The sequence below is a fragment of the Chiloscyllium plagiosum genome, chromosome 2 (genome assembly GCF_004010195.1).
Source record: "Chiloscyllium plagiosum isolate BGI_BamShark_2017 chromosome 2, ASM401019v2, whole genome shotgun sequence".
Classification (NCBI taxonomy): Eukaryota; Metazoa; Chordata; class Chondrichthyes; order Orectolobiformes; family Hemiscylliidae; genus Chiloscyllium; species Chiloscyllium plagiosum.
This window is the reverse complement of record NC_057711.1, coordinates 102504777-102532432: the sequence shown is the minus strand read 5'-3', so window position 1 is coordinate 102532432 and position 27656 is coordinate 102504777. Positions and strand designations below refer to the sequence as shown.

General features: G+C 41.0%; 1 protein-coding gene across 3 annotated transcripts in view; it reads right to left on the bottom strand.

Moving 5' to 3' along the window:
• LOC122562325 (endoplasmic reticulum metallopeptidase 1) overlaps positions 1-19085 on the bottom strand; it is a 46172-nt gene extending 27087 nt beyond the window's left edge. The window contains exons 1-6 of one of the 3 annotated variants that reach the window (XM_043715208.1): positions 18976-19085; positions 16523-16821; positions 14955-15082; positions 14741-14846; positions 6906-7052; positions 5216-5308 (exon numbers count right to left, since the gene is read on the bottom strand). In XM_043715208.1, the coding sequence (XP_043571143.1) occupies positions 5216-5308; positions 6906-7052; positions 14741-14846; positions 14955-15082; positions 16523-16821; positions 18976-19049 (847 nt within the window). In that variant the 5' untranslated portion in view covers positions 19050-19085. Of the gene's footprint in view, positions 1-5215; positions 5309-6905; positions 7053-14740; positions 14847-14954; positions 15083-16522; positions 16822-18636 lie in introns of all 3 variants that reach the window. The other 2 variants (XM_043715199.1, XM_043715216.1) reach the window with 2 other exon arrangements.
• Between the last annotated feature and the right edge of the window lie 8571 nt (positions 19086-27656).

The following is a 27656-nucleotide window of genomic DNA, read 5'->3' as shown; positions in this document are numbered from 1 at the left end:
TAAAAAAGGGTTGAATCCCCAGGGTACAAGGCAGGTTACAGTCCCCATGAGAAGTAAAGTGAAAAAGCATTAAAAGAAGTCAGAATTTGGTACTTCATAGAGTCATCCCTTACACCTCCCCTTAGAAGTACTTTTAGGATGATATGGCATTAAGGGGGGGTAGATATAGGACTGATGTTAGGGGTAGGTTCTTCACTCAGCGAGTCGTTAGTTCATACTTCATAGAGTCATCCCTTACACCTCCCCTTAGAAGTACTTTTAGGATGATATGGCATTACTGGGAAATGGGGGAGAAAGTGGAGCCAGTCCACTCGGATCTCAACAGTAAAGTGCATTGACTGCCAGGGAAGCTTTGTCCAGTTTTTGTTGTGGGAATCTCAATTTCTGGGCTGTGGACTCGACTGAGAGTTTTTATTCTGGGGGAGGGGCGTGGCTTGGACTGTCGCACCGTGTGGTCAGCTGCGAGGCTTTTCTCTTTTTGTGGGTGTGATTTCATCATGAGGGTACAACTGGTCTTACTTCCCTTCACAGCCACGTCCGGTGGTGGGGTGGCATTCCTCGGTCCGGTTTCCGAGGTGAGGATATTTTAGTGATCTCTGTGTACACACATCAGGTGCTGTGGGGTTTGCAGAGCTTTGGGAATCTTGGACCAATGCTTGTGTTTTATTTTTGCGCTGTGGTGGTTGCTTGGGAATCTATAGACGCGATTTATTCTTGTTGGAATCTGGTGAAGATCTTTTGGGGCCACTTCCTCCATTTTTTTGACTCCTCGTTTTCCATTTCATGGATTATCACCAATGAACTGAGGGGAGCTTCAAATGTGCACGTTTTTCTCCCATATTAAAATGAGAAGAATTCTGACCAGAGGCTCTTCAAAGAAAAAGAGAAACGCTGAAATTAAGGTTGTACTAATACTTGGGTCGAGGGGGAAACGTTTCAATGTAAATTGCGCCATGCTGAGAGTGTTTGATATTTAAATATTTTGGCTTGTTAAAATCCTGGTTCAGAAAATCCTTTTAAGTAACTGTTTTGCTTTATTTCAATCAGGATCTCAATTCAGTATGTTTTGTGGGCTATGTAATAGGGCAGATTTTGCTTAAACTTTGAAACTGTACATTAGGTTCTTATTAAAATTATCAAACTTGTAACCTTAATACAAATAATTGAGTGCCTTGAGCCCCTGATTTGTTTCAAATTCCACAATGCCGGTTTAAACAAAACAATTGTCTCAGTGGTCACACTTCAGCCAGATGAGAGTATTGTATTATAATATCTTTGCTGCTGTTTTTTAATGCAGACTGTTCACAAGAAGAAGGGTGTATTTTAATTTTGATGCTTTTGTTATAATTTTAGAGAATATTAAATTTGTAGCTCAGATTGTGGTTCAGGATGTAGGTCGAACTGAAGATGTTACCTAGTATGGTGGCAAAATGTCTGAAAATGAACCTTCCAGCTCAGCGAGCAACCCTACACCCAGAATATTAGAACTTGAGGCTGAGCTGTTTAAGTTCTTTCAATTATTGTTAAAACTTTATTGGCCCTCTTCATATAATCTCTATCAAAGTTGCCACTGTTTTATTTGGGAAGTTTCATTTGGAGAGCATATTTTAATATCTTCTGCATTTGTTTCCCATGAATAATTGAGATTTAAATCTGAACTGAAACTAGCTTAAGCACAGGAAACGTTTTATTGCTTTCTTGCTATTCCTGACTTTTGAAATACTTTTCCAGACAGCTTTCACATTAACCAAGTATTAATATGTTATAGAAAAAAAAAATTCAATAACCTGAATGGGGTACCGGAGGGTTTGATTTTAAGACCATTGATTGATGTTTATAATGGATTGAATTGTTTAGGCAGTATGGTTTAGAAGCTTATAGATTGTATAAAACTTGATAATGACAGAAATAGTGAACAGAGTAACATACATCAAGATGACTGAGAATGTTGAAATAGACTGTCACAATTTAGTGTAGTTAAATGTGTGACTGTCTTCATACTGATAACCACCTTGGCAAGGAAGGAAAGAAAGAAATGCAGAGATACTTCCAGCAGCTAACAGTCTCTAGAGTTTCTCCATTCACAGGTAAAGCATGCCTTCAGACCAGCGCCCACCCCTCCACAACAGAATCCATTGGATTCAATCAGCTTCCCAATCATGAGCACAAAAAGTGAAGAAGCTAACAACTGTGAAGAGGATGTGAAGAATGCTTTTTGTCAGTGGCCTTCCTATGGACATTAAACCATGTGAGCATTACCTTCTCTTTCAATCATTTTAGGGATATGAAGGTTCACTGATCAAGCTAACATCACAACAGTCAGTTGACTTTGTTACATTTAACAGCAGTGCTGGAGCAGAAGCAGCAACAAATGCTGCGTTCACCTACACTGTTGCAGCTGCCATTGCTGCATTGCATGCTCTGATGCACTGGTATCCTCCTTCTGAAGCATCTTAGCAAGAATGGAGGTCTTGTCAGTTGTGTTAAGTATTTAACTGCCCTTATCCAAGAATTCAGATTTCTCCATGGAATGGTGTACAAGGACAGACTGAATTTTGTTTTGGACTTTACTGAAGGAGATTTTGGATGACTAGCTCATTTCCAGTTAACTTGGAGGGGGTTGACTAAGGACTATGGATTGAAGAATTTTACTGGTGAACTTTTTTTCCCCATGTGGGAGGACATTAGAAATTCTATTTACTGCATGGATTAGTAATTTTTGTTGTTACAATCATTGCATGTTGTGTATCAATAACTTGCTTAAATACTGGCTGTCAGAGTCTTATGAAAACTGGTACTGTCATCTAGGTGGTTATCATGGAATGATAAAAGGGTGGAATGTAATGTTAAAAGATTAAATTGGATTATCCCTCTGCATAGTAATGTAATATTAAAGGGCTAAACTGCACTGTCTTTGGGTGGGGACGACATTCATGCAAGAATACGAATGACTCCCATCCATTTGGACAGTAATTTGCTACTCTTCCCTCTACTATTATCAAATTAAACTATCATTCAATCTGTTCCATTCAGAAATACTTTCTAGACATCCTCTGAAGCTAGGTATATCACCCCCTACGTTGTCTTGGGGAATAACTGAGTCAGGAAATAGTCCGCATAACAATTCCCCAAAATTAGGGCATTTACATTTGCATTATCTCTGAGGATGACCTCATCCTACCATTTTACCTGGGGTAACATGTGACTGTGAGGGAGTGGCTGGAGTTGGTCTTGAGTGGCATGTGACTGTGGGGGAGTGGCCAGAGTATCTGTGAGCATGACCAACTGACTTGTACAAAGGGGATGTGTTTTCTTTGTTCAGGGCCTCTGATTTGACTTCACATGCCTGTGAGGAGGATAAAAAGGGGTCAACTAACTTGTACAAGCTTTAATAAACTTTAACTGTTTATAGGAGTTGGTGTGCGCGAAACCTCAGGAAATGAACCTAACAAGGGCAACTGTGCCAGAGTTGGAATGGACTAGGAATTTGGCTGTTTATCAAGAATCAAGCACTTCTTGAGTACATTGTTGAAAGATGTGAGAATTGCTAAGCCTCTATACACCTCAGAGGGAACTGGACGCCATAATTATATAAAATGTAAGTGATTTTATTGGTAATATCTGACCTATGCTGTCTCCTGGATCAATTTCAACTTCCTGAAAGATGTTCCAGTGCTTTTTTTGAATGCTTATTGGTCCTGGTGGTGACATGGCTGTGGGAAAGGAGGGTAGAGAAGTGCGCAGCCATGAAAGGGCAGCAAGAGGTGGGGCAAGCTTGTTAAACCATCTGGTCTTTCACTGCCCACTTTCATATGCTTGCATTTCAAAAGATATCTCATTCATAGCTCTACCAATATCAGTGGTTTTAAAAGTACTTCCAAGAAAGCAAACATTTGCAACATACTTTCCTGCAGGTAACTAACTTTTCCAGTTTTTGCTGTCCTTGTAAATATTTTGAGTACAGACCATCCACGAATCACTCAAAATGTAAACATATGCAACAGCCACTCATAAGAATTGCTTTTCTTTTAACTGACTTATCTTGAATCCTCAGGAACAAGTGGTTGTTGAAAACAAATTAAATTTACCATGTCATTACAGTAGCCTAAACAAGCACCCTTGGTCAGACCCAGCTCAATTGCGGATATTTTGTCACGGCTGAGTGTCTGGCTTGAAGCCAGAGTTTGAATGGACTTCCTGGCTATCCTTCAATTTCTGAAACCAGGCATCTGCAACCAAATCTAATTTACACAGCTAAACGTCTGACTGTAAAGTCCCAAAAAACTCAACATCAGTGCACGGTAGAATTGAATATTTCACCGTGCTTGGGGCAAAATATGAATAAGGCGTTTCAACTCCCACAAAAGAACACTGACAGGTGAGAAGTGTCCGTGCAAGTTTTAATGCCTGACTATAGTGTAATGAATTCTTAAGGACAGGTTATAAATCAGAATTATTTGTTGCCTGAAAATAATGTTCACATTACTATTCTGTCATAAAAACAATATTGAATTGTATTTTCCTCTTCAGGTGAGGTGATGGTACCACAAAATGGAATGTTGAATGAATATGAAATAACTTTAATTAAAGTTGCATGATTTAATGGTGCAACATTCTCCAGGGAGAATTGTCAGTGAACAATGCTTTGCTCAAAGTTCACTATTACACTATTTATACTTTACAGAAATATTTTCAGCGCACAGCCTTGGAAAGTAGTGAGGATGCAAGGTGCCATAGGAGAAATTTCACTGATCAAAAAAGGTTGAGATGGGAAAAAGATTATTCATTTAAAGACTAGAAGTAAATTCCCCACTGGTAACTAGAAATGTAAATTTATCATGAAAAAAACTATTAAATAAATGTTTATTTTTTTTAAAAATGCACACAGCTTACTAAAGCATGGAACCAAGCCATGGTGGAAACATAACTTACAACAAGTTTGCAAAGATAACTGAATAAATTTGAGTTTAAAAGGAGGGAAAGGGCCGGGAATTGGGTCTACGTGATAGGAATTTCTGGAGCCAATAATACCAAACATGCCAAAAGATTGCTTCTGATCTGTAAATTCTTGTGATTCTAAATTAAGCTAATCCTGGCTGACACTAGTTGGGTGTTAAATGAATCTGATCATCCACAATAATTAGAAAGTACCCAAAGATGTAACTGCATGTAACACATTAATAACACAGCGTTTGCTGTTCTATAGGATACTGACCAGCCCTTCTTATGGAATCTAGAGGTATCCGATCTGCTGTGTCATACTTTGTGTGATAAATATAACCATTTTCAATGAAAGCCAAGTCTATTCCTGTAAAAGAATAATATCATAAGATACTCCCAAGCAGATCAGTGACACAGTAAACCTTTACATTATCTCAGAATAGACAATGCATCCAGTATATTAAAAAGAAAACTAAGAGTACAATCGAAGATAATTTTTTTGGAATCAAGTTTGTATTCAAAGCAGAGAGTAAAGGCTTCTCTTTAACTGATTTATATCTAAGTACATAGAGGAACATCTTCAAACAAACAGACGAGAACATACTTTACTACTAAAGTGTAACAAAGTAATGAAACCTGAATGCTCATTTCACTGATGAGGCTCTAAACAATCCAGGAAAGCAAGTGCACGTAAACAGATCGCACATCAACTGAATAAAAAGTGTAGTAATTGCTACCCTTATCAAATTACACTTGCTGTATAACATGCCAACTCATGAAAGAACATTGTGTATATATATGTCAGGCCCTCAATGGTGCCCAATGAATGTCAGATTAACATTGAAGGGGAAGGTATCTCAAAAACTTTAGTAATAGGTGAAGCAAGTTGTTGTAATTAGCTGCTACTTTGCAGTAAACAAACCAGTGCTATCCTCCATGAACAGGATACTGCTGTCAAGCCAAAACAAAATGTTCTGCCTACCATCCAAATGTGCAATGTGGTGAGTTTAACTGCCACTGTGTTGCCAGGTCTGCAGACTGTATAACTGGTGGACTCTTTAAAAACAAATCCCTTTGGCTGTCTGCAGCAGGCAGAATGCCAACCATGTTCGCAAAACTCAATGTCCAGCATGAATTGCGATTTTCCTAATGGAGAATATTATATAAGCTAGTCCGTATTGAAAATTATACCAGAAACCAATTTAAGATTTGTGTATATAAATCTGTGATATATTCAAACGCAGGACTCTTCTGTGTAGGCAAAAGAGTTTTTGTGCATACATTGCACCTTTCTTGCTGAGAAAAGGTTATGGGAATTTCCAAACCCTGCTGCCTTCTCCATGGCAATACCCTAACCTATTAACATTTACCTGGTTGGATTGAGGTTAACAATGATGCAGCAACCAGCACCCTCTTTGCATACTGTATCAATACTGTATACATTGGTGACCCTCTCCAAGTTCAATTTCTTGTGTTCTGGTTCCCATTTTAGCAATGGTGAAAATAAAATTAATATAGACAAGCTAAGTCTGAGCCACTTTCTTTCCCTATTTAAAAATGGCATATTTTTGCCTCAATTTTCTTAATAACACACACCATGAATCTTCAATATGCTGAGATGGATAATGCTTTGGATCGCAAAAGGGGGTGCACAATCACCACCTCAGCAATGCAACAGCCAGCTGGCAGCTCTGGAATAGGGAATGTGAAATCATAGTTCAGAAGGGGAGTAGTGGTAATGCAATTACATGCTCGTGGGCTAATGTGAAAAGCTACTCAACAGACTCTTTGACTGTGTTAGGCATTCAAGATAAATGATTTCTCGAAAAGGAAAGAAATGGGAGAAATGAGGAAGAATGCTTGAAAATGGAATATTTTAATTCAGTGATTTGTATGAATTAATGTATTATTAATAATACATAATTTATTTAAAAACACAATCACCAATAAAGAAACATTTGTACCTGGAATGTTGCCATAGTCCCGATAGATTCGGAAATCTGTATCAGAGGGAATGATGCCACTCTGAAATACTTCCTGACCAACAACAGATGCAAAAGGATGTTTGGCTGCACGAACATATGCCTGAACCAACCAGGGATTTTCAGGACCTTCAGGAGATAAAAAGCAATTCTTAGGATTACAGGGAGAAAATATTACAAATTCGAGTAATTAATTGGAGTGAAACCCTCTAGATATCACGTCAGGCCTTGTTCATCCAAAGCTCAACATTACTAGCTCTGAATACAAGTCCAAGTGATGACATCAATTAAAACAAGATTCTAATGATAGGCTGTTCCAATAAATACAATTCCCATTCATATTCAAAACAAATAGAATTTAGTCTCTCGAAATTACAGCCAGGTTACATGACTTTAGGAATGTTCTGTGCCTCCTCCGTCGTTCTTCTGTCAGGAACGCTTCCTCTGATTCTTCCAACAGGAATGTTTCTTCCAATTCCTTCATCAGGAAAGTCATTGGTACCTTTTTATTTTAAAGGTGATGCTTTCTCTAATACACAGACTGTGGGAGCCAATTTCTCTCTCTAGAGCTGAGGATTCTTAGCTTGGCAGGTGGCAGTTAGTCTGGGGTTTTTATCCAGCTGCCCCCTTTTTTATACCAGTGATGCATATTAATTTCTTGAAATAGGATTGATCCTACATTGTCAAAACCATCAGATTTAAATTTAATAGGCTTTTGGTATCTAAGTGCCTGGTTTAAATTAATTTGTTAAATTTAAAACCTATTGCTGTGATTAAAAAATACTGCTTGGCCTGCTAATTGTACAGCCTTTCAATACAGATGTTTCAGTTCAGGCTCGCTATAAACTGCCAAACTCAAGCTACTGCCAAACACACACTTTAATCTCTAAGCATAGAAAAACACCATCTTTTAAAGGGACCATGTGAATACTCTCCACCACCTCCCCCCCCCCCCTCCCTTTTACAAACCTCAAATTCTAACTTCCTGTATCCCAATGTACAATTACTCTCCCCATCTTCACAACAGTCTGAGCATTCTAACTCTTGTCCTTAACTTGGTCTGCTCTTGACCTGTGGATATACATTCAGTCATATGAAAGGGCTACAGTAGTTCTCCATACAGCAGGGAATGCTAAAAGGACAGGAAAACAGAATTCAGTGAAAGAAATTCAACAAATGCAACAATATCTGTGGAGAAAGGCTTGGTCACTGATATTCTGTCAATAAGTTACAAGAAAAAGATTTGACAAAAACTCTTGAAGCCCAAGAGGAGAACTTCTGGAATAAAAGATAAACTGCTTTCAGTCTCAAAGGTCAGAGAACAGAGAATCAAATTAACTGTCAAAAGTACCAGAGGCAACATGAGGAAAGAGTTGTTAAAAAACCATGAGTTATAACAATCTGGAATTAAATTCATGAGTAACTTTCAAAACAGAAATGGATAAATGCTTGAAGGGGAAAAAATACAGAATTGTGAGAAAATCATGATAGATTTGGCTAGTGGATAGCACCAAAGATAAAGTGTTTCTTCCTGTGCATAACATACAATGAAGATATTCAAGTGCTGAACTGGGGATGATGGAAATAGTGTGGGTTGAGGAGACTTCAGCTTTTCGCCAACCACTTTACTATAATGGTGCATAAATCGACTTTAAGATAACTTATGGATTCTTAATATTTTCCATTCTATTCTACTAGTGTTTCCAGCTGGTTGCTTCAAAAGACAGCAAATTCATGTTTTATACTATTGTAAACTCAGTTGCAAATCCCATTTTATGCCATTATACAACTGAAAACTTAAATAAGCCAGATATTTATCTGAAGAAATCAAACATTATCCAAACTTCCATATGTTTGGTGTTACTGCGTAACCAGGTCCATCGACAATAGTTTAGAGTGCAATGTGAAATGGTACTTTATACATTTACAATACAAAACTTCGTGTAAAGCCATCCCACTTCATATCAATTCCAAAGTTTTGTGGAAATCCAGATTTAGGCCTCAATCCAACTGCAGTAAAATTGAGTAAAGCTTCCACCTGCAGGGAGCATCCCTTGGGGTGAATCAGGTCACAAACCGAACGCCAAATTTATACATGATCTTTACCCCTAGTGTGAAACAAAACTATTCCACACAAACCCATCAACTGGAGATACAACTTAAGAGACACTGTTACAGGTACCATATCAATCAGTAACACCAGTTGCAAACATAATACCCCAGAAACCGCTGATAGGTTTTCTCCTGACACCAGAACTGATTTAAAATGCCCACATCAGCATCAGTATGGCAGCACTGCTTCGGTATGGGTTTGTTCAGCCTACTAACATCAAAGGTTGGCTTGCTGCCATTCGCAAAGGCCTACTGCGAGACATCCAAAGCATTATTTAGCTCATTAATGTTTCAGTCAAGATTTCATGATATCCCACATCAGTTTTACAATCGACGAAACCGGTTGGATCTTGCACCATTTTATCAGTCTAGGTTGAACTCAAGCCTAGGCCAAAGTTAATGCATGGTGTGTTACCCACTTTTCTTGTATGATTTTACAACTGTTGCTAGGAGGAAGCATTTTAGGAATGGGATGCTTTATCAGGTGCCATCTTCCAAATAAACGATTCAGAAATCCCTTCACAGAACCATCACAAATCCGATTCTTACTGCAACAATGCAATTTAACATAACACAGTCACAAAACTTTCCCAGACCATGCGTACAATGAAATAAATCAATAAGATGGGAGTAGAAGCGTTTTTTTCAAACCAAAAGAACAAAATGAAAGAGGGATTCAGGAAGTGAATGGAAGATGGTAAGATCTATACAGCTGAATGTTCTGCTTCCAATTGTGAGATGAAGGTCGGAAGTAGGTGCACAAGGGCCAGAGACAGGGGTGGGCAGAGGGTGATGGGAAATGGAGCTGCAGAAGATTGTGCAGCAAGAACAGGATGAAATCATGGACAGCTTTATAAATGAAAGCAAGAAAATTTAAGGTGACAGACACAGGAAACCAATGTGCTACAGTGACTTTATGGGGAGAGAACACTTGCAGCCCAGTTTTGAAGTATTTGGGGGTTGAAAGATATAAACCCAACAAAAGCGTGTTTGAGTCGTCAAGAACGGAGGTGACCCATGCATATACAGTACATGGCTTCGGTAGCAGAAGATATGGCTTATCAAAAGACTGGAAGATAAGACCTAACATTGGGAGCTTAAATATCTATGATACAACTGCAGCTAAAAGTACACAGCTAACTTGAAGTTGACAAACTATCATCATATTAAATTTTTCATTTCAAATCTGTCCCCAACCTCCAGTGGATGAAAACAACCAATCCTCTAACTTCTGTTAATACATGCCAAGCAGGAAGAGCACAGCAAGCCAGACAACATCTGAGCAACATTTGGGCCAATATTTGGGCCGAAATCCTTTGCCAGGACTGGGGAGGGCAGCCCAGATGTAAATGGAGATAATTGGTGCGGTGGATGCATGGAGGAGGACTGGGGAAAGAGTAGGTGGGATAGTGATAAGCAGGCGCAGGCAGGGGGTTATTGAGATTGGTCAGTGAGAAGGGTGGAGCAGATAGGTGACTAGGAAGATGGACAGGTTAGGTCAGGTCGAGCTGAGGAGGGGGGTTGGGCTGGGCATTCGATAAGGCTGGGGTACTGGGGTGGAGGGACTTTGAAGCTGGTGAAGTCGATATTGAGGCCATTGGGCTGTAAGCTCGCCAAGAAAAATATTATTTGCTATTCCTCCAGTTTCCATTTGGCCTCACTCTGACAGTGGAGGAGCCAAGGATGGGCATGTTGCCAGGAGTGTGAGAGGGGGAATTGAAATGAAGGGCAACTGGAAGGTCAGATTGGTTGATGTGTGCAAAGTGCATGAAATGCTCCCAGAGTCTGCATCTGATCCTCCAGTTTCCATTTGGCCTCACTCTGACAGTGGAGGAGGCCAAGGATGAGCATGTTGCCAGGGGTGTGAGAGGGGGAATTGAAATGAAGGGCAACTGGAAGGTCAGATTGGTTGATGTGTGCAAAGTGCATGAAATGCTCCCAGAGTCTGCATCTGACCTCTCCGATACAGAGGAGACTACATCAGGAGCAACGGATGCAATACATCAGCTTGGATGAAGTGCAGGAGAATCTCGAACTTTCTCTGATCAGTCTTCTTAACTAAACCTCATACAAACACAATGTAAATAATACAACCCACATCTTGTTAGCTGCTGGCATTCTACAAACTAAGTCAGCAGCAACAGGACACCCAGCTACGGTTTACTTAGGAGTTAACAGTCCCAGCTAAGTGGAAAAACAAATCTACTTACCTATGTCAAAATAACTGCAGTCAATTTGTAAATTGGAATAACACTATTGTCAGATTTCTTGGCCACCTGTGAATGCTTCTTTTTTGCAGCAAATTGTATTTAGAACAAACTGATGAGATACAAGACGTTCTATCGGTGAACAGTATCAGTGTCACGCCGCACAGATTCAAAGCCACAGATGTCCTGACCTTAGCCAGCTGGTCTGGCAGAATTAAGTGAAAATGAAGGAAAAATGAAGTAAAAGTGTGTTTTGGACAGAACGGAGAAGCAAGAACAGAAACAAGCACAAATTAATACGGACTAACACCAGCCTTTTTTTTCAGGTCCGGTCGAAAATAATATAGACTGGTTCATTGGCACATATGCCTCTAAACCCTTCCTTTTCACACACCCATCCAGATGCCTTTTTAAATGTTGTTGTACCAGCTTCCACTACATCCTCTGGCAGTTCATTCCATACACATACCACCCTCTGCGTGAAAAAGTTGTCCCTTAGGTAACTTTTAAATCTTTTCCCTCTCACCTTAAACCCATGCCCTCTAAGTTTTGATTCCCCCACCCTGGGGAAAAGACTTGGCTATTCATCCTATCCATGTCCTTCATGATTTAATAAGCTCCTATAAGGTAATCCCCTCAGCCTCTGACGCTCCAGGGAAAACAGCCTCTAGGCAAAAGTGAGGACTGCAGATGCTGGAAATCAGAGTATAGATTAGAGTGGTGCTGGAAAAGCACAGCAGGTCAGGCAGCATCAGAGGAGCAGGAAAATCGATGTTTCGGGCAAAAGCCCTTCATCAACTTTTGCCTGAAATGTCGATTTTCCTATTCCTCAGATGCTGCCTGACCTGCTGTGCTTTTCCAGCACCACTCTATTCAGCCTCTCCCTATAGCTCACATCCTCCATCACTGGCCAGATCCTTGTAAATCTCTTCTGAACCCTTTCAAGTTTCACAACATACTTCTTAGAGCAGGGAGTAAAGAATTGCATGCAGTGTTCCAAAAGTGGCCTAACCAATGTCATATAAGGCTGTAACATGACCTCCCAACTCCCATACACAATGCACTGACCAATAAAAGCAAGCATGTCGACATGGGACTCCACTTTCAAGGAACTATGAATCTGCACTCCAAGGTGTCTTTGTTCAGCAATATTCCCCAAGATTTTACCATTAAGTGTGTAAGTCCTGCCCTGATTGGTCTTTCCAAAATGCAGCACCTCACATTTATTTATATTAAACTCCACCTTCCATTTCTCAGCCCACTGGCCAATCTGATCATGATCTCGTTGTATTCGGAGGTAGCCTTCTTTCCTGTTCATTGCACCTCCAATTTTGGTGTCATCGAGAAACCTGCTAAGCACAGCTCGTGTTCACATCCAAATCATTTATGAGTGATGGAAAGCAGTGTACCCAGCACCAATCCTTGTGGCACACAGCTGATCACAGGCTTCCAGTCTGAAAAGCAACCCTCCACCACCACTCCCTGTCTTCAACCTTCGAGCCAGTTCTGCATCCAAATAGCTAGTTCATCCTGCATTTCATGTGATCTAACCTTGCTAACCAAGGCAGAACCTTGTCAAAGTCCTGACTGCAGTCCATATAGATCACGTCCACCATTCTGCCCTCACCACTCCTCTGTTACTTCTTCAAAAATATTAAGTCAGTGAGACACAATTTCTCATGCACAAAGCCATGCTGACTATCCCTAATCAGTCCTTGTTTTTCCAAATACATGTAAATCCTGTCCTCAGGATTCCCTGGAACAGCTTGCATACCACTGTTGTCAAGCTCAGCAGACTATAGTTTCCCTTCCTATCTTTCTTAAATAGTAGCACTACATTAACCAACTTCTAGTCTTCTGACACGTCCTTACCTGTGGCTATTGATGATACAAATATCTCAGCAAGGGGTCCAGCAATCACGACCTTAGTTTCCCACAGAGTTCTAGGGTACACCTGATCAGGACCTGGGGATTACCTATTTTAACACGTCCAGCACCTCCTACTCTGTAATATGGCAATTTTTCAAGATGTCGCTACTTATTTCTCCATGTTCTCTATCTTTCATATCTTTCTCCACAGTAAACACTGACACAAATTACTCATTTAGTGTCTTCCCCATCTCCATACATAGACGGCTTTGCTTATCTTTAAGGGGCGCTATTCTCTCCCTTGTTACTCTTATGTCCTTAATGTATTTGTAGAATCAAAGCTATCTCATGTCCCCTTTCTGGCCTCCTGATTACCTTAAGTACACTCCTACTTCCTATATATTCTTCTAGGGATTCACTTGATCCCTGCTGTCTATACCCAATACATGCTTCCTTCTTTTTCTTAAACAAAAGCATAATTTCTCCAAGTCATCCAGCATTCCCTATACCTACCAGCCTTGCCCTTCACCCCAACAGGAACATACAGTCTCTGGACTCTCATTATCTCATTTTTGAAGGCTTTCCATTTTCTTGCCTTGCTCTAATTTAGAACTTTAACTTCTGGATCCAGTCTATCTTTTCTCATCACTATTTTAAAACTAATAGAACAATCATCACTGGCCCCAAAGTGCTCCCCCACTGATACCTCAGTCACCTCCCCTGCCTTATTTCCCAAAAGTAGGTCAAGTTTTGTACCTTTTCTTGTAGGTACATCCACATATTGAACCAGAATATTTTCCTTTATACTCTTAAATTCCTCTCCATCTAAGCCCTTAATGCTATTGTAGTTCCAGTCCATGCTTTGAAAGTTAAAATCCCCTACCATTACCACCCTATTATTCTTACAGACAAGTGAGATTGTCTTACAAATTTGTTTCTCAATTTCCTGCTGACTATTGGGGGTCCCAATAGGTGATCATCCCTTTCCTATTTCTCAGTTCCACACAAGTAACTTCCCTGGGCATATTCCCAGGAATATCCTTCCTAGTATAGCCATAATGCTATCCCCTATCAAAAGCACCACTCCACCTCCTTTCTATCCTTCCTATAATATCTATACCCTGGAATATAAAGCTGCCAGTTCTGTACACCCCAGCGCCAGTCTGTAGTTGTTATTATATCCCAGTCCCATGTTACCAACCATGCCGAGGTTCATCTGCCTTACCTGTTAGGCATTTAGCATTAAACTGCATTTATTTCATCAGTCCTACCTCATTCTCTGCTTTGTTCTTATCTGCCCTGACCGAGTTGCTCCTTTCCCCAACCGCATCAAGCGAGCAATCTCTTTTCTTACTGTCTCCCTGGGTACCCCCTCCACAACAAACCACCCAACAGTGTTAATCCTCCCACACAGCTCTAGAAAATCTTCCTGCCAGTATATCAGCCCCACTCCAATTCAGGTGCAATCTGTCCTTCTTCTAAAGGTTACTTCTACTCCAGCAGGAACAGATTTTAGGAAGCTCTTATTGTCTACAGTCTTCCTTCCAGATGCTTCTAATTAAATAGAAAATATATAACAAGTATTACAAAACAACCACAGTCTCTGTTACAGTCAAAACAATTGGTTACCTGTCTGAAAAACAAGCTCCTTCCCTCCTACACCAGCAGCTTCGAGGTTAATAAATGCCCGTATTAGTTTAACCCAATGGTGCTGTGTAATAAATCCATGGCTTGCCTGCCAAGACATAACACATGTACAGGTGAAGAATTCAAGTTCAAAAAGGCTAACATTTTGATACTTGTATTGCAAGTATCCCAGTATATCAGTAAATGCTGTACTTACTTGCAAAACATTCTCTTCTGCTCCATTGAAAAGAAATATGACTGCATGTTGCAGGGGAGTAGATGAATTAGACAGCGCATTTAGAACTTCTAGCATAACAGCACAACTGACCGCATCATCACTGGCACCTGTCAAAACACAGAACATTGATCAATTAGACTTAATTTAAGATCTGCCGATATGAATTCTGATATGCTGGCATTCATAATTTTCCTACAAATTAACATGTAAAATGAAGACATTTTCTATGTAGACCGTTGTGCAATAACGTGACAGTTGTGCTCCACTGCAACCTCGCACTATAGAAAATCACGTTATTCACATTATCCAAACAACGTCCACATCAATCATGTTATAGCCAATTTGCACTGATGAAACATGCATTATAGCAGAACAACCTGTACAGACAGGTATTAAAATTCCAGGAATGCTAATAATCCTTAAAAAAAAAAACACGAACAAAACTATTCACACAAAGAACCTAAAAATTGAGGAAAATCGGTTCATTTTTAAAATCTTAATTTTATCCTGATACATGCCTACAGTTACAAAAAATGACTTTTAAATGTGATCAGGTTATTTAAGAGTTATTATTTAAGAGTTTCATTTCCAAAGAATTACATTAGGGACCTGACCCGAAATTTTCAGTTTTCTAATTCACTGTTTGCATCCCATTTAAAGTACCTATTCTGTCTTACATGCTACAAAATTATTTCCCTAACAATTGTAAAACGGAGCAGAAATATTGCAATTAGTCTATGAGAACCAGATAACATCACACATATTGGAGTTAAAAAATGGTACTTCTGGTTTCAAGTAGAAAAACATTCAACGGCCTTCCAGAAATTCTACTCTCTACGACGCCTCAATAGTTCCCTTGCTGGCGTGACCTCCAAACATGGAGCCCCATCTCCAGCACTACACATCCACTACTACCATCCCTCGCAATTTAGATGTAATTGGTATTTCAGAAGTATAGCCAAGTGTAAATGACCAGGTCTCCCCCTCTGTTAGCTATATTTCCAATCTTTGGCACACTAAAGCTACAATCTGACTTCACTTTCAACATAAGGAAGCTGGCTTTAATAACATAAGCACGGGTAAGCAGTCCCATGTGCTCAATTTAAAGTAATGCCTGCTGGGATCAGCAATTATATAGGGGTCTGGAGGGAGCAGAGTGATTAAACTAAATAAGGAACTGTGTCTCAAAAGACATGTGTTTTGTCCTTAAATAACCCTAAAGAGACTACAATTGACACTTTGGTCCTTTATTTCAAGCGAGCTTCTATTAAATGAAAGGTGTTTTTTTTATATAGCAGCACCACATGTGGAACTTTTATTTGTTTAGTTTCAGTAAGCCTTGCAGTCCTGACTTTCCACATGAGCTGTCAGACAGAAAATCCAACCCATTTCAAATGTCATTGACCCATATGCCACCTTGGGAAACTGTCAAGTTACAGTGTACACACCTGAAATACCAGTTGGAACTAGATTATAAGATTACTGTGCAATTATTCAGGGCAAAGGGCAGTAAAAAAAAAGCACAGAACAAAAAAAAAACTATTTACCTGGACTGTTGGCCACTGAATCGAAATGGCAGTTTGCAAGCACTGCATGTTTTGCTCCTTTTTTTGGTTCTAGCTTCACAACAACATTGGTAATATTATCATAGTAGCTACTGAAACCTCCAAGAAAATCAATGCTGAAAAAGCCAGTTGGTCTCTGGATATCCACTACAATGTTATTTGCTACTGCCTTTCTTTTGATTTCCTGGATCTGTTTTAACAGGTAGTTCACAGTCAGGATTTCATTAGCAGGACTCCCAACAGGCCTGGGTCCAAATTCAGTAATGTGCTGGAGATGCTTCCTAAAAAAAGATATCAATATTTTGTCACCTTACTAAATGAAACAACTTTACATTTTGAAGAGAGTTGATGTCAATCATTAGCCTCTTGTCCACATACTACTGCCTTCAAGTCAAACTTCACCAGCCTAGATCTTTTACATTCAGTCATCCCCATCATGAGCCCAAAATTGATGCAGACACTAGCACATTGCACTATGCTCCAAATTTAGAACACTCCTTTTTGTACAGGCACAATTTTTACATTCTCCAAAACCAGTTCTGATCAAGGCAAATGACTGCACTTGTACTGAAACATGAGCAAAAGCATGAAAGATTTGAATAGTCCATTTGTCTCAGCTGAATTTCAACCCAAGGTGCAGAAATAAAATAAGAGGTTGGAATCCATTGCATTATTCAAGCTCTTTAAAAAATGAGGCAATGTTATTCTCAAAATCAAGATAATGCTCCCCTTTACTTTTGTTATTTAAAGTTCCTGACACTGGTTTAAAGATGGCCTGTACAGATTCCACATGATGTTTGTGAAAGCAGTCACAATCAGAAAGGCTACCTGATTTGTGTCTGAACAGTGAGATTACAAATTATGACTTAAGGATTGGAAGTATTTACATCAGGAAATGCTGCAATTTCAGTGCATTTGTGTCACCTGTAGTGCAACATGTTCAATGGGTGTTTGAAGGGATTGCAACCTATAAGAGGAAATGGGAGTGGGTGGGGGATCAGAAAAGAGGGCTGAAGGGTCATAATGCTGATCTGTAATGCTGTATTTACTGTTTTGAGTTCCCAATGTCATCTTTGATGAGGATGGGCCTTAAAGCCAAACTGCATCAGCACCGGTCACCTCCAACTCTGAGCCCATTTTCAATTCCAACCTAAGCCTCCCTTGCAAATACAAAATATGGTAGGCAGACTCCTTCAGGAGAAAGATGGGATTAGGATAATTCGTGACTTCTGGTATCTGTCTTAAAAAATGAAGATCCTATCCTCACTAAGACAATGGGAATGTAGACAATAGGAGACAGGCTGAGTAGGTTCTTTTCCCCTCGGTGCATGTCTCAGGTACAAAACAGTCTGACCTTAAGGCAGTAAAATACTGGGCTAAGAAGTCTGACACAATCCAAATACCACAACTTCAGAATCAGTGCACCATTAACAGAGAACACAATTCAAGCCAAGACAGATCAAAAACCATTAACTGCAAACTGCCACTTAGACATTGCAAAATTACAGCTGTTCTTATTTTAGAACTCATTACAATTAAAGGACTTATAGGTAGGCAGAGCAAAACTTCAAATTCAAGTAGACCGTGGCTTGTGTGCTTCTAATTTCTACTCCAACACCACACCATTTGGTTATGTTCAACTGAAACTGATTACCAAATGCTAGTTAATGAGATTCGAGAGTGTGGTGCTGGAAAAGCACAGCAGGCAGCATCCGAGGAGCTTGAGAACCGATACCTACAAAGTGTTCGAAGTTAGATATTTTTGCATCTCTGAGCATGCCTCGTTTTTTCAGCAATACCGGAGCGGAGCTCAGCAATCAAATAGGTAACTTAGAACTTTGAATATTGCTGAAAAAATACAAAAGTACATTCGTTAGAGCATAGCAATTTTTGCAAAGCGGGAGAGCTTGAACAAAATGAATCTTTATTCAGCAATATGCACGAGTGTTCGAATTCAGGAAGTGTGCATAAAGACATGAAGCACCACATTAAAGCAGCAAGAGTTGTCAGATTGGGTGAGATGTATAGGAATAGGCAAGGTTCAATCCAACTGGGAAGTTGCAGGCTGAAGGTCTGGCTCTCTATCTCCGGGTTACCTTGCTGCCTTGGCGTCGAAGCCGTCCCGGTGCTGACTGGGTCCCAGTACCACCAGCTGCCGCAGGGAGAGCTGAATCAGCGCCCATAGCAGCAGCAAGTAGACGCCTACCAGCAATGAGGCGCCCGCTTCAGGTACCTCTCCGGTAACCCTCACACCATCTTCCCGGCCTTTGCCGGGCCTCTGCCCGCCCCGAGCTCGGGCCCACGGAACCGGTTCCGCGGGCGATGCCTCACTCCCGGTCTCCTTCGCCCCTGCCCCCCGAATCCGGACACCACGGCTCCTTGAGCCGCTCTCCAAACCTGACCTCTCCCTGGTGATCGCCGACATTGGACCTCACCTCCCGGTGACTACCGGCCGATCACGTCGGTCAGACCCCGCCCCTCCGCCGGGCCGCGCCTCGCCTCCTACCATAGACCCCGCCTCTCGGCGGGGCCACGCCCCTTAACGGACCACGCCCCTCGGCTGGGTTTAGCCGCGGCTCCTACCATAGACCCCGCCCCTCGGCCAAGCCGCGCACCCTATCATAGACCCCGCCCCTCGGCCAAGCCGCGCCCCCTATCATAGACCTCGCCCCTCGGCCAAGCCGCGCCCCCTACCATCGACCCCGCCCCTCGGCCGGGTCGTGCCCCGTACCATAGATTCCGCCCATCGGGCAAAGACCCTGCTCGTTCCGTCGAGGACTACGCCCCCTGACATGTGCCACGCCCCTCGGCCTGGCAGCATTCCTGGGTTATTCAGCCAAACGGTGCCAGGGTTTACGCCTCACTCCAGCATCTGAAGTGGTAATTTAGTCTTACATGCCGGTTAGGTCAATTCTATTGTTAGTATTGCTAGCACAAAGGCCTGTCCACTCTCTAAGTTATTCCAGGGCACAATTTAAAAAGGAACAAACTTTCCTTGGACAATATTTTTCACTCTTATGACCAACCACAGCTGAACTAACATATTTGCTGGTGTAATAGTGACTTCGTTTATTATATAAATCATTAGTTGTGAAGCGATTTAGAGGCATACAGCACAGAAACAGACCTTTCAACCCAACTCATCCATACTAACCAGGTTTCCTCAACTGAACTAGTCCAATTTGCTTGCATTTCACCCACATCCCTCAAAACCATTCCTATCCTTGTACTTCTCCAAATGTATTTTAAATGTTAAAAAAATTACACAACACCAGGTTATAGTCTAACAGGTTTATTTGGAAGCACTAGCTTTCAGAGCCCTGCTCCTTCATCAGGTGATTAGAGAGTGGCACTCCGAAAGCTAGTGCTTCCAAATAAATCTGTTGGACACTAACCTGGTGTTGTGTGATTTTAACTTTGTACACCCCAGTCCAAAACACACATACCCAAATCATGACTACCATTGACATTTTAAATGTTGGTAATTGTACTCGCCTCTATCACTTCCTCTGGCAGGTCGTTCCATATATACACACATCACCCTGTGTGAAGAAGTTGCCCTTCAGATCCCTTTTAAATTTTTCCCCTCTCCCCTTAAACCTATGCTCTCTAGTTTTGGATACCCCTATCCTGGGGAAAAGACCTTGGCTATTCACCTTATCTATGCCCCTCATGATTTTATAAACCTCGAAAAGGTCACCACTCAACTTCCTCCACTCCAGGGAGAAAAGTCTCAGCCTACCCAGCTTCTCCTTACAGCTCAGAACCCTCCAGTCTCGGTAACACGGTTATAAATCATTTTTGCATCCTTTCCAGTTTAAAAACAGGGTTACCAGAATTATACACAGTACCCCAAATGTGGCCTTACCAATATCTTGTACAGCTATAAATTGACATCCCAACGTCTGTATTCAATGCTCTGACTGATGAAGGCCAGTGTACCAAATGCCTACTTCACCACCCTATTTACTTGTGACACCACTTTCAAGGAACTACATACTTGCACTACTAGGTCTCTCTGCTCAATAACATTCCATAAGACCATAAGACATAGGAGCAGAAATTAGGCCAATCTGACCATCGAGTCTGCACCACCATTCAATCATGGCTGATAAGTTTCTCAACCCCATTCACCCCATAACTGTGGATCCCCTTGATACTCAAGAACCTATCTATCTCAGTCTTAAATATATTCAATGACCTGGCCTCCACAGCTTTCTGTGGCAATGACTTCCACAGATGCACCACTCTCTGGCTAAAGAAGTTTCTCCTTAGCTCCATTCTAAAAGGTCTTCTCTTTACTCTGTGGCTGTGCCCTCAGGTCCTAGTTTTGCGTACCATTAGAAACATCTTCCCAACATCTACTCTGTCCAGGCCATTCAGTATTCTGTATGTTTCAATTAGATCCCCCCCTCATCCTTCTAAACTCCATTGAGTATAAACTGAAAATCCTCAAACATTCCTCATATATTAAGCTTTTCATTCCTGGGACCATTCTCACGAACCTCCTCTGAACACGCTCCAGCTCCAGTGCATCCTTCCTGAGATATGGGGCCCAGAACTGTAAACAATACTCCAAATTTGGTCTAACCAGAACCTTACAGAGCCTCAGACATGCATCGCTGTTTTTATATTCAGGTTCACTCAAAATAAATGCCAATATTGCATTTTCCTTCCTAACTACTGATTCAACCTGCAAGTTTACCTTGAGAGAATCCTGAACTAGAACTCTCAAGTTTCTTTGCACTCACATTCCCCAGGGTCCTACCAAGTCCTGCCCTGGTTTGTCTTACCAAAATGCAACACCCTGCATTAATCTGCCATTTCTCGGTCCACTGAACCGTGTTGATCAAGATCTCATCATACATTTAGATAACCATCTTCACTATCCACTTGACTACCAACTTTGGTGTCATCCCTAAACTTATTTGCCATGCTTCCTATATTCTCATCCAAATCATTTATGTAGATGCTAAACAACTGTGGACCCAGCACCGATCCTTGCGGCACTCCGCTAGCCACAGGCCTCCAGTGTAAATCCTCTACCATTACCCTCTATCCTCTATCAAACCAACTTTGTATCCAGTTGGTTAGCTCTTCCTGGATTCCACGTGATCTAACCTTCCTCACCAGCCTACCCATGTAGTACTTTGTCGAATCCCTAGCTAAAGTCCATGTATCACTCTGCTTTCATCTATCTTCTTAGTCACCTGTTCAAAAAACTCAATCAAGTTTGTAAGACACAACTTCCTAAGCATAACTCCAAATCTGAAACATCCTAATACCTTACTCCAAACTGCTGGAAAATATCAAATTTATATGAGATTAAACTTTCCAGAGAGATGTCATGTTTCCTAGTCTCTTGAAAAAAATGCAGTGCTCACAACCATACAAACATTACCATTGTTCTATGGCATGCATGCGATCTTTGTGTATCACCAGGGAAACCATGACTAACAGCTAGATATATCTGAGAATATTCTGACAATTCTGATGAAGTGTTAGCTTCTACCTAAAACAATATGTGGTTGGAAACCCTTCAAATCACCCAATTTAGTGCCTACTGCACCCTGAACTTTTGCCTCCTTAAACCTACTTGTGGTCTTCAACATCAGCTGTAGCTCAGTATCAGATGACCCCCTTCACACAAGATTTTTGGTTCAACTCTCACTGGAGCATTTGAGCACAAAAATATAGGCTGCTGTGCAGTAATGAGGAATATGAGAGGTTTCATCTCAGGTAAATGTAAAACACCCCAGAGCACTATTTATGAAGAGGTGCAGGAACGTTATCTCATCTTTCTAGACAATATGTATCCCTCAATCAACATAATAAGACACATTATCTGGCTACCATCATGTTGCTGGTCATGGGATGTTGCTGTGTGCAAACTGGCAGTCATGTTTCTTACTTTGCAACAGTTACTACATTTAAAAGTATTTAATTGGCTGTAAGGTGCTTCACAATCCTATGGCAGGACTTCCAAAAGCTTTGGTTGCGACTGAGAGTGTTAGAGAATATGGGAAAGTAAGTATGAGTGGTAGAGAGCAAATGAAGGTGAGAATGTGAGGAAGTGCCTATTTTGACAGTGAGTAAGTGAGGATGAGAGTTCAAGAATATGTGGTAGAATGTAAGAGTATGGGTGACTGAGAGAGTGTGAGGAAGTGAACATGTGTGGCACAGAATGAGTGAAAGAGGCAGCAAGCACATGAGGGAGAGAAAGTAAGTAACTAATTGACATAACAAAGAATAACAACTGAACATTTGCTCACACACCGAACCCTAAGTAAGAGGTAATCTTATGATTAGGGAACTGAACAAGGTGAATGCTGAGAAGATATTTCCCCTTATGTGGAGTTGAAACATAATGACAAAGTATAAAAATTAGTATCTTAGTTAAGGCTGAGTCAAGGAGAATTTCTTTCCCTCAGATGGCTGTCAGTTTATGGAATTCTTTTCCCAAAGAGCAGTGCAGCTTGGATCAATCAATATTTTCAAGGCTGAGTTAATTGTAATTTTTAATGGAGAGTATCAACTGGCAAGTTATATGGGATTCAGAACTAGAATGTGGTATTGGGCCACAACTACATCAGCCATGACATTAACAAATAGTGAAGCAGTGTTGAGGTACTGAATGGCCTATCCTTGTTCCTAATTGTTATGTTCATCTGACTGGAATGTTGCTATGTTGATTTTCTGGCAAATACTAAATAAAATATTACACAATAAGATCCCACATAAATGTGCCTCTTTGTGTTATATCAGGGTGGATCTCTGAAGAAAGAATGTGTTGTTGTTTAACCAGTTCCTTAATTGCAATTATAAAAGTAGTAAAGTCATAAGTAGACAAACTGAACACATTCCTGCCAAAAATAATCACATTTGATCAAATTTTGTTTTTTTTTAACAATTGTTCAAGTAACCACATAATTGTTGTCAGCTTTTGGTGAATATTCTTAAAATATTTTTGGAAGTTTGAAAATGGCTTATAGGAAATAAGGGGTTAGTTTTGCTTTGTAAAGTACTTTATTTGGCAGTATTTTGACAAGACTATATATATTTACCAGCAAATTTCCAGAGTTCTCAATACATTGGAAATTAAGATGTTTTCAGTAGTCATAAAACTGAGATCCTTATTCCAGTATTTTGAATGAACATAGCAAATTCCACAGACCAATTCAAAGAAGTCAAATAAGATAACCCATTGAGCTGTCAAACATTCCACTTAATCAAAAACTCAACAATAATTTATCCCATTTATTATTCAGTTGTGTTTTCATTTTGTTTTTCGTGTAACTAATATTTTTTAAAAAAATCAGTTTCCTCAAATGGCCATGCTTAACTTATCACTTAATGAATGTGTCACTCAAAATATGCTAAGTTTCTCCCCTAAGGCCAGTGGCCCAATGGATAAGGCGCTGGCTTTCTAAGCCAGGGATTGTCAGTTCGGGTACCATTGGGAGGGGGGCATGAGATTTGTTCTAAAAAATAACTTCTGCTGTTTTAGCTGTGGGAGCTGGTTGATCCCATTGTGAACAGCAGTGACCACATCTGCAGCAAGTGTTGGTTTTTGGAAGAACACCGGATCAGAGTTGATGATCTGGAATCTGAGCTTCAAACACTGCTGCATGTCTGGGAGGGGGAGAGTTACCTGGATGCTTTGGTTCAGGAGGCAGTCACACCCAGTAGATTAAGTAATTCAAATTCAGTTAGTTATCAGGGACAACACGGTGTGACTGGAAATGAGGCAGGTAGGGAGATTCTGAGTTCAGGAGTTGAGGAGCCTCAGCCCTTGACCATGTCCAACACGTATGAAGATCTTTGCTCCCTGTATGGATGAGGAAAAGTGCTGTGGGCAGGATGAGCCAGCTGACTACAGCACCATGGTGCAGAAGGCCACTCAAGAGGGGGGAGCAAAACGACATGTAGTTATTATAGGGGATTCTATAATTAGGGGGACAGTTGGTATCCTTTACGAGCCGGATCAGGAGTCCTGCATGATGTGTTGCCAGCCCGGTGTCAGGGTGCAGGACATCTCCGATCGGCTTGAAAGGATATTGGAGCAAGATCCAATTGTTGTAGTCCAGGTTAGCACTAACAACATAGGCAAGGCTAGGAAGGAGGACCTGTTTGGGGAGTAGCAAACACTAGGAAGGAAATTGAAGAATAAGTCTTCGAGGGTCATAATCTCTGGATTACTGCCCGAGCCACATGCTAATTGGCATAGGGATAAGAAAATTAGGGAAGTAAACATGTGGCTAAGAGATTAGTGTGAGAAAGAGGATCCTATTTCATGGGACATTGGCATCAGTTTTGGAATCGGGAGGATCTGTACTAATGGGGCGGTCTCCACCGGAACCAATCTGGAAACACTGTGCTAGCAAAAAAGATAAATAGGGTAGTCACTAGGGCTTTAAACTTGTGAATTGGGGTGGTGTTTTTGGGGGGAGGGGGGGGAGTATGGAGTCAAGTACAAAGATAAGCAGCAGGTTAGCATGTGTGCAAGGTTTAAATTCGAGGCAGACTAGGAATGAAGCGAAAAGGAAGAATAACTTAGGACATATTACTCGAGATGTTGGAACTCATGAGGATAAGAAAATTAGCATTAAGCTAAATTAGCATTACCTGAATGCTCGTAGTATCCGTAAAAAGTTGATGAGTTAACAGCACAAATCATTGTGAATGATTACGATGTTGTGGGCATCACAGAGGCGTGGTTGCAGGGGGTTCAGGACTGGCAGTTAAACATCCTAGGGTTTACAACTTATTGAAAAGACAGGGAGGTGGGCAGAGGGGACAGGGTTTCCTTGTTAGTTATGAAAAAAATTAAATCTATGGCACTGAATGTCATAGGGTCAGATGATGTGGAGTCTCTATGAGTGGAGTTGAGGAACCACAAAGGCAAAAACACCATAATGGGAGTTATGTACAGACCTCCTAACACTAGTCAGGACCAGGGGCACAAGATGTACTGGTAAATAGATAGGTCACAGTGATCATGGGTGACTTCATTATGCAGGTGAATACTGTTGCCGGTGGATCCAAAGAAAAGGAATTCATGGAATGCCTACAGGATGGCTTTTTGGAACAGCTTGTGATGGAGCTCACAAGGGAGCTATTCTGGACTTAGTGCTACGTAATGAGCCAGACTTCATAAAAGATCTTAAAGTAAGGGAACACTTAGGAGGCAGCGATCATAATATAGTACAGTCTGCAGTTTGAAAGAGAGAAGGCAAAATCAGATGTAATGGTGTCACAGTTAACTAAAGGTTAACTATAGGACCATAAGAGAGGAACTGACGCAAATCGACTGGAAGCAGAGCTTAGTGGGGAAGACAGTAGAGCAACAATGGCAGGAGTTTCTGGGTGTAATTGAGGACATAGTACAGACATTCATCCCAAAGAAAAGAAAGATTATCCGGTGGTGTTAGAAATTAGACAGCCATGGCTGACTAGGGAAGTCAAGAATTGTATCAAAGAAAAAGAGAAAGCCTATAAAGTGGCCAAGAGCACTGGGAAATCAGAAGATTGGGAAGACTACAAAAACAAACAGAGGATAACAAAGAGAGAAATAAGGAAGGAGAGGATCAAAAATGAAAGTAGGCTAACCAGTAATATTAGAAATAATAGTAAGAGTTTATTTCAATGCATATGAAACAAAAGTAGACATTGGCCACTCCAAATTGATGCAGGAAGGCTTCTGCTGGGACATAAGAAAACAACTGAAGAACTTAATAAGTACTTTGTGTCAGTCTTCACAGTTAAGACGTGAGTAGTATCCCAACAATTAAGCAAAGTCAGGGGGCAGAGTTGAGTATGGTAGCCATTACAAAAGAGAAAGTGTTAGAAAAGCTGAAAGATCTAAAAATTGATGAATCTCCTGGCCCCGATGGGCTGCATCCTAGAGTTCTGAGGGAGGTGGATGAAGAAATAGTGGAGGCGTTGGTTGTGATCTTTCAAAATTCACTGGAGTCAGGGAAATTCCCAGATGATTGGAAAATCACTGTTGTAACCCTCTTGTTCAAGAAAGGATCAAGACAAAAGATGGAAAATGATAGGCCAATTAGTCCAACCTCGGTTGTTGGTAAGATCCTAGAATCCATCATTAAGGCTGAGATTTCTAAATACTTGGAAGTGCAGGGTCGGATTAGAACAAGTCAGCATGGATTTAGTAAGGCGAGGTCGTGCCTGACAAACCCTGAAGAGGTAGCAAGTAAGTTATACCAGGGAAACCCAGTGGATGTCACCTATCTAGACTTCCAAAAGACCTTTGATAAGGTGCTTCACAGGAGGCTGCTGAGTAAAGTGATGGCCCATGTGTTCGAGGTGAACTACTGGCCTGGATTGTGGATTGGCTGTCAGACAGAAGGCAGAGAGTTGAGATAAAAGGTTCTTTTTTGGAATGGCAGCTGGTGACAAGTGGTGTCCCGCAGGGTTCAGTGTTGGGGCCACAGCTGTTCACTTTATATATTAATGATCTGGATTAAGGGACTGGGGGCATTCTGGTGAAGTTTGCTGATGATCCAAAGTTCGATAGACAGGCACGTAGTACTGAGGAGGTGGGGAGGCTGCAAAAAGACTTAGACAGTTTAGGAGAGTGGTCCAGGAAATGGCTGATGAAATTCAACGTGAGCAAATGCCAGGTCTTACACTTTGGAAAAAGGAATACAGGCAAGGACTATTTTCTAAACGGTGAGAAAATTCATAAAGCCAAAGTACAAAGAGATCTGGGAGTGCTAGTTCAGGATTCTCTAAAGGTTAACTTGCAGGTTGAGTCCATGATTTAAAAAGCAAATGTAATGTTGTCATTTATCTCAAAAGGGTTGGAGTATAAAAGCAGCGATGTGCATCTGAGACTTTATAAAGCTCTAGTTAGGCTCCATTTAGAATACTGTGTCCAATTTTGGGCGCCACACCTCAGGAAGGACATACTGGCACTGAAGCGTGTCCAACAGAGAATCTCACAGATAATCCCTGGAATGGTAGGCCTAACATACGATGAACTGCTGAGAATCCTGGAATTGAATTCATTAGAGTTTAGAAGGTTGAGGGGAGAAGCTCTAATAGAAACTTACAAGATAATATATGTCTTAGAAAGGGTGGATGTTGGGAAGTT